The sequence below is a fragment of the Apaloderma vittatum genome, unplaced genomic scaffold (genome assembly GCF_000703405.1).
Source record: "Apaloderma vittatum isolate BGI_N311 unplaced genomic scaffold, ASM70340v1 scaffold32739, whole genome shotgun sequence".
Lineage (NCBI taxonomy): Eukaryota > Metazoa > Chordata > Aves > Trogoniformes > Trogonidae > Apaloderma > Apaloderma vittatum.
In genome coordinates, this window is record NW_009736439.1 from 1 (window position 1) to 6,991 (window position 6,991).

The 6,991-nt window shown below is 52.3% G+C and overlaps 1 protein-coding gene across 3 annotated transcripts in view; it reads left to right on the plus strand.

Annotated features, from left to right (window-relative positions):
- Window positions 1-145: 145 nt before the first annotated feature.
- GGA1 (golgi-associated, gamma adaptin ear containing, ARF binding protein 1) overlaps window positions 146-6,991 on the plus strand; it is an 8,614-nt gene continuing 1,768 nt past the window's right edge. For 2 of the 3 annotated variants that reach the window (XM_009876967.1, XM_009876968.1), the window contains exons 1-11: window positions 146-225; window positions 548-623; window positions 1,201-1,299; window positions 2,587-2,710; window positions 3,218-3,318; window positions 4,403-4,483; window positions 4,805-4,942; window positions 5,071-5,152; window positions 5,589-5,696; window positions 5,974-6,129; window positions 6,903-6,960. In XM_009876967.1, the coding sequence (XP_009875269.1) occupies window positions 1,216-1,299; window positions 2,587-2,710; window positions 3,218-3,318; window positions 4,403-4,483; window positions 4,805-4,942; window positions 5,071-5,152; window positions 5,589-5,696; window positions 5,974-6,129; window positions 6,903-6,960 (932 nt within the window). In that variant the 5' untranslated portion in view covers window positions 146-225; window positions 548-623; window positions 1,201-1,215. The remainder of the gene's footprint in view (window positions 226-547; window positions 624-1,200; window positions 1,300-2,586; window positions 2,711-3,217; window positions 3,319-4,402; window positions 4,484-4,804; window positions 4,943-5,070; window positions 5,153-5,588; window positions 5,697-5,973; window positions 6,130-6,902; window positions 6,961-6,991) is intronic. The other variant, XM_009876969.1, reaches the window with a different exon arrangement.

Genomic DNA, 6,991 nt, shown 5'->3' on the forward strand with positions numbered 1-6,991 from the left:
TCTTCCTTCCACACCATCCCGCGCCGATGCGCTCGGTGGAGTTGGCAAGGAGGGAGCAGGAGCAGTGTCACACCTCACGTCCACAGAACAGGAGCCTCGGGGAGATTTTTTTTCTCACCGTTCCCTTCTCCCATCTGCAGACAAAGCGACAAACCCCCTGAATAAGGACCTGGACTGGGATGGTATCAATGCTTTCTGTGAGCAGCTCAATAAAGAGCTAGAGGGGTAAGTGTTTTGTCCTTTCCTCAGGCAGCTTCAGGTCACAGACCTGCGTTATGATGCCCCACCCAGTAAAATTTGGTGGGATTGTCTCAAGAGTTGAACAGGCATGAAGCTGTCAAAGCGGGGGTGGATGGGGGATCCTGGTCCACTAACAGAAGGTTCCCCTAAGTTTTTGAGGTGTCTTGGTGCCTTATCAGTGCCTTAAACTTTCATCATGGTCTTCAACCCTAGGTTCCCAAATAGAAACACGGGTATCTGGCATTTCATCAATAACTAGCTAGCTTGCTTTTTTAAAATTTTTTTTTTCCCCCCTTACTCCTTCCAGTCCTCCACTCGCTACTCGGCTTCTTGCCCACAAGATCCAGTCTCCACAGGAATGGGAAGCTATTCAAGCCCTCACGGTAAGGGGATCTGCAGGTTGGTAGAACTAGATGGAGGGCCAGGGCATGGAGTTGCACCAGTTTGAATGGAAGAGCATGGGAGCTAGAATTCCCACTGAAAAAGCCCTGGAGCCCCTGGCCCCTTAGGTGGGAGAGGGGCTGAAGGTGATTGCACAAGGGAGCAGAGGTGACCAGTAGGAAAGGTCTCATTCCTAGGAAGGATCATAGCCAGTTCAAGTTGATAGGAAGCTTTTTGGTTTTTGTTGTGGTGGACTTTGCAGTATTATTTAACAGTTGGACTCAATGATCTTGAAGGTCTTTTCCACTTTGTGTATCCACTCTGTGAAATTGCAGTGTTTGAGTTCTCCAAGGGTTTCACCTTCCATGGGTTGTTGAGCTACCTCTGCAAAGACTGACTCCAAAGAGGAAAGTCTTATTGCTTCTCTGTGGGAGGGTATTTGGCCACCTGAGAGGGAAAGGGGGTGGCCCTCTGCACTGCTGTGAGGCTAGCCACGGGCTCCATGCCTGGCCAGGAGGGAGCTGGCTCCTGATCCTGCTGCCGACCCTGTGCTGGGACTCACCTGGCCCCTCTCCTCAGGTGCTGGAGACCTGCATGAAGAGCTGCGGCAAACGCTTCCACGACGAGGTGGGCAAGTTCCGTTTCCTCAATGAGCTCATCAAAGTGGTGTCGCCCAAGGTGGGTCTCAGGGCATTGTGCTGGAGGGGACTGGAGCCTGATGGCAGGAGGGTTTTGGAAAGAAGTGGTGGCTGAACAGAAAGGACAGGTGCCCATTGGGATGTGGGGGAAGCAGGACAGTGCTAGTAGGATGTTTAGTCCTTGTTCCGCGGGAGCTTTTTGGTGCGAAGGTGAGCTTTTACCCCTCTGCTCCAGACTGATTCTTGATACAGGAAGCTGAGGGCCAGCTAGGCTTGATGCAACCAGCGCTTTTGAGACTGCTGAGCTCAAGTGCGTGCCTGGAATCACCTTCCCTGCATCTCTCTTGGGCTCTGTCTGTGCTGCACGTGCTCAGGAACCTCCCCCAGCACCAACATCATGACCCTGTCTCTGGAGTGTCCCAACCTGATTGAGACACTCTCAGAGGGCAAGCCCAGGCTTGGTCAGTGATGCTCTGACAGGTCCATCTGAAGCACGAAGTCACTGCCTGCTCCTCTGCTGATGCTGCTGTTTCTGCAGCAGAACAAGCAGTGTGTGCTCTCCTATTCAATCAAGGCATTTAACGCCAGCACGTAGAGAGTTAAGGAGACACTGAGTAAATACAACTAAGGAAAACCTTTGTCTGCCTGTCACAGCTTGTGGTCTGTGATGATGAATAGCCAGAGACAGTGACAGCAGTATCCTAAAGTCCTCTTGCTCGGTATCCCAGAGCGTGTTCTCTACCTTAAGCCACTGGCCTCTGGTGGCACAGGCACTGTTTCTACCGCCAGTGCCTCCAGCAGTCTCATGGGCGAAGGGTGGAGGAGGATTGCATGGCAAGGGGAGAACTGGACATCTTGCCACTGGGTGCGGATCATCTGGAGCTCACCCAGCTCTAAAGGGTGCCAGGCACTCGTGCTGCTGAGAGAAAGGGCTCAGTCCTGCCCGAGCAACTGTTATCCACAGTTCTCCCAGCCCTGCTGTGCCCTCGTTCCTGAAGGGCTGCCTTACCAAGCAGCTTCTGTTAGCAGCACCTTTTCCTTCACAAGGCAGTAGACACCATCCTGAGCTTTCCTACCTGTCCCTGCATGTCGCTTAGGGGCTGCTGGTGATGCATTTCTCCCACCTCTAGTGTTTCCTGTGGTGGAAACCAAACACGATCTAGGGCATGTTGCAAGGGCCTCGTGAGCTTTCCTGCTTGCTTCCTCTTTCCTCCTCCTTGTGCCGTTGGGAACGGTCTCACTTCTCCTGGGGGAGGGGAGGAGAGGAACAGGCCAGGCTTGTGATGGCTCAGATGAGCTTCAAGCCACCTCTTCTCTGTTCCTCTAGTATCTTGGCAGCCGGACACCAGAAAAAGTGAAGTCGAAGATCCTGGAGCTGATGTACAGCTGGACATTAGGGCTGCCTCACGAGGTGAAGATCTCAGAAGCGTACCAGATGCTGAAGAAACAAGGTGACAAGCAGTGGTTTGGAAGGGCAAGGTGGACAAATGGTTTGCCATGCCTTGGTTTTTATCTGGGCAGAATCTCAAGACTTTCCCTTTCCTGTGCCCAGACCCAGCACACCCATCAGCCTGGCTCAGCACCAGGGGCAGGTGAAGCAGTGAGTGCCTTGGGGTTCTTAGCTAATCAGAGGTTGTTGCTGGTGGTCTGAGTTCCTTGATGGGTTGTAGGGGGCATCTGCTTGCTCCTACAGGAGATGGGGCACTGGAAAGGTCTGATGCTGAAGGGCTGCAAGTGCTTTGGCAGCTGATGCCAGGTTTTTTAAAAGGATATTTAGGGGGAGTGGAGGGCAGTTCTTCCATGAAAACATAATTTAGGATCATGGCTAGCAGAAGCAAAGCCACACATCTGTAGTCCTAGCTGGGTTTGGTGGGCTGTTAGGGAAGAAAAGATGTAGGTGGCAGTGTCATCCCCCACTAGGTGAGTCCTCCTGACCTCTCCATTGGTGTCTTCTGCAGGAATTGTGAAGTGCGACCCAAAACTACCTGATGACGCTCCTCTTCCGCCACCTCCTCCTCGGCCCAAGAACATCATCTTTGATGACGAAGAGAAATCTAAGGTAAGGGCTCTGTGCAAGGAGAGGGACAGCGGGCAACATCTTCCCTTCTCCATAATCTCCTGGCCCCCTGAGGTGGAGATCCAGAAAGAGTCAGGGCCCCTGCTCCACATTCAGAAAACGTCACAGGAATGCTGAGGGCCTACTCCAAACTCATGACAAAGGAAACAGCCTGAGGTGGGGCCTGTGGGTCTGTTTGACCTTTGGAGCGCTTAAGCTGCAAGGTGGTGCAAAGGCTTAAGCACTGTCAGCCCAGCAGATTCTGGGAGGTTTGCTGCTGTGCTCTCTCCAGGCTTCTGTGTTATCTGGCCATGAGGCTTAAATCCCAGCCTCAGATGTTGCTGCTGCTATCTCTTGCCCACTCCCAGCACTGCAATCTGCTTATCACCCAACTACTTAGACTCTCCTGGACCCATCGCTATATTGTCTTTCCATAAGAATTGTGTCACTGCTCAGACAAACCTCTGGGCAATTGATCAGTGCTGACACATTGAAACAAGTATTAGGCTTCTCTAGGTCTAGTTCTGCAGCAGAGGTGTGATGCCAGTTTGCTGCAGAGGATGTATTTTGTCTCCATGTGTCAAGGCATGCCAATGAGGATTTGTAGGTGGCCACTTGGACTCTTCACTGACTATGGAGGAGGAGAGAGCATGGAAGCTCTCCCTCCACCTGTTGCTCCTTCAAAGAGGCACATGAAGAGGTCTGTGTAAGAGTCCGCTATGATCCCGTGGCAATTCCTGCATAAACCAGGCTTGCTTGCTTTCTCAGTACTGTTGCTGCTGTGCTTCAGGGCCTCCATGGTGCAAAGCAGGTAGGCAGGAGCAGGTTTTAAATGCAGGGCATCTCCAGGGAAAGACCTGTCTTACATAACCAGAACGACAGTGGCAAGAAGAAGACCAGTCATACTTCTTCTTTCCCTCGTCTCTGGTAGCCCACAAGCTCTCATGGCTGGGCTTTCAAACAGTCGATGTTGTCTGCTGCCACGTCTGGGTTTTGGGCAGGGGTGACTCTACAGGCTCCAGTGTTACAAGATTGACTTCAGCTGCCACACCTCAGCTTGGGCCCAAAGGTGCTTTCTCTTCTGCAGATACTGGCTCGTCTCCTGAAAAGTTCCCATCCTGAGGACCTCCGGGCTGCCAACAAGCTCATCAAGGAGATGGTTCAGGAGGTGCGGCTTGGGAGAAGAGGGGCTGGGGGGAGCGTTCATGATCTGAGTGGCAATGGTTGGCACCAAGGGAGCAGTGGCTCTCTGTCCTCAAGCAGGCATACAGAGCTTCTGCCCAAAATTTTGCAGCAACCAGATGTGCAGCCATCTGGCTAGTGCTAGCCTAGAGTTAATTTGGGGTTTTCCACTGGAGTGGAAGCTGTTTTGGGGGCAGCATCCTGTGCGTTAGTCCAGGGAGCTGGTGTGTTGGCTGGGCCAGCCTTCCTCCTTCTCCAGGTTGCAGACAAAAGCAAGGACATTTTTTGCCAAGTGCTTCCCCTGTAGGACCAGAAGCGCATGGAGAAGATCTCCAAGAGGGTGAATGCCATTGAAGAGGTGAACAACAATGTGAGACTGCTGACAGAGATGGTGACAAACTACAGCAAGGGAGAGACAACAGAAAGCAACGAGGACCTAATGAAGGTGAGGAAGGGTCGTCCCAGCATCCTACCTGAGCTCAGCAGAGATGGCTGACCGCTGTCCCCCAAGTTCCTTTTGATCATTCTGCACCCCTAGCTGAGCATCCTGAGCACCCCTTTCTTCTCCCCCAGGAGCTGTATCAGCGCTGCGAGCGCATGAGGCCCATGCTTTTCCGGCTCGCCAGCGACACAGAAGACAATGATGAAGCTCTGGGTAAGCGTATCTGGCCTTTCTCATTCCATCCCCTTCTCCCACCATCTTGTTTCAGAGAGCCTATGCTTGGGCTGCCCATGCTGTGGCATCTGTCAGCAGCTGCCGCTCTGTTTGGGGTGGCTGCTCGCTGTGGGTTCGTTAGTCTATGGCTTGGCACTAAGCAGGGGCACGTGGCAGCAACCAGCAGCGTTACAGGTTTCCTCTGCTTTGCTGCAGGAATGACCCTTGAGCTTGTCTTGCTGAGACTGCACAGAGAGGTCAGCGTACCCTGGTGCAGTCTGCAGTAACACTTGCAAAAATGCTCTCTGCAGTGGGCTGTTACCAGCTCCTTCAGCCTTGCTTTGAAGGAATAGACAAGAGTCGGGGTATAAAAGTCACTCCCTTCGTTTCTTCACGATTTTCAAACTAACTTCCCTTCCCACCTGTTCCATTTCAGCGGAGATCCTGCAAGCCAATGACAATCTGACACAGGTGATCAATCTCTATAAGCAGCTTGTACGGGGAGAAGAGATCAATGGGGAGACAGTGGCTGGTCCCCTTCGAGGTGAGGAGATTTGGGGAATGGAGACAGGAAGGTCAAGCAGAGGGACCCTGTTGCTGGTTTCCTGCAGTGTAAGAGAAGATTGAGAGAAAGGTGGAACCTGCAGGAGGTCAGAGTGGAGCTGGCGCAGTGAGGGAGAGGGTTGTGGAGATGACTTGGTGCATGAGGAGAGGGAATTGGGAGAGTAGGGGGGGAAATTCCTTCTCCCAGGTATGAGGATGGATGGGAACTGGCCTCAGCATGCTGGGTAGGACTGTCTCAGCTTGTTCCTTCTTTGCAGGGAGCACCTCAGCACTTCTGGATCTGTCAGGCCTGGATCTTCCAGCAACAGGCCCTTCCTACCCAGCCTTGCCCACCCTTTCAGGTGGCTCAGCAGTGCCCGTGCCTGACCAAGCTGGCTCTGTCTCCTTGCTGGATGATGAACTGATGTCTTTAGGTGAGAAATCCAGAGCAAAAGCTCTTTATTCTCTACTCGCCTGTGGACAGTCTGCATGGATGGGTCTCCTCATGGCAGGAACATGATTAAGGGAGAGCTCTGTCTCCCAGAGCTGGATAATGAAAGGCTGAGAGGTGTCTTTCACTTACTGTGAGGGAGAAGGAGGGAAAGACCCTGCTGTGATTCTGAACTTCCGTCCCATGGTGTTTTCCTGGCTAGTCAGAGAGAGCCTGCAGGGATATGCCCTCTGATTTGCTCTGGGAAAACTGACTTGGCAGGTAAATCAAGAATGATGCAATGACCATCCCCTAATGGGATCACAAGGGTGGATCACCCCCAGGTCCCCATGTTTACTCCTTGCAGTTGAAGTCACAAGACAACAAATGTGTGGGACTTCCAGAATTGTTCACATCAAAATCCTGTGAGGTGCCAATCCTAGAAGGTTGTAGAGTCCTGTTTTTCCCAAGAAGGTGTCTGCTTCCTAAGCTGCTTTGAGTATAATGGCATGAAGTAGACAACATGGTCAGCTGGACTTGTCAGCCCAGTAGCATTCACTTCTCTGCCAATTGCAATGAGAACTAGACTGTAAATAAGGATCTTTGGGCAGAAAAAACAGTATAAACCTCCCAGCTCTCTTCCATGTGTGAGGATGAGGGCAAGAGGTGGAGACCACATTGGTTCTGCCATGCTGCTTCTGTGTCTTATTTGGGGCCCCGTTTAATGCATTTAGCCACTTGGTAGTTAAGCTTTGTGTTTGATTTTCTCCTGGTCAGGCTTGAATGACCCAGCACCACATCCTGCCCAGGCTGGGGACAGCAGTGGCTGGGGAAGCCTCCCCAGCATACGGCCGTTGCACGGGGAC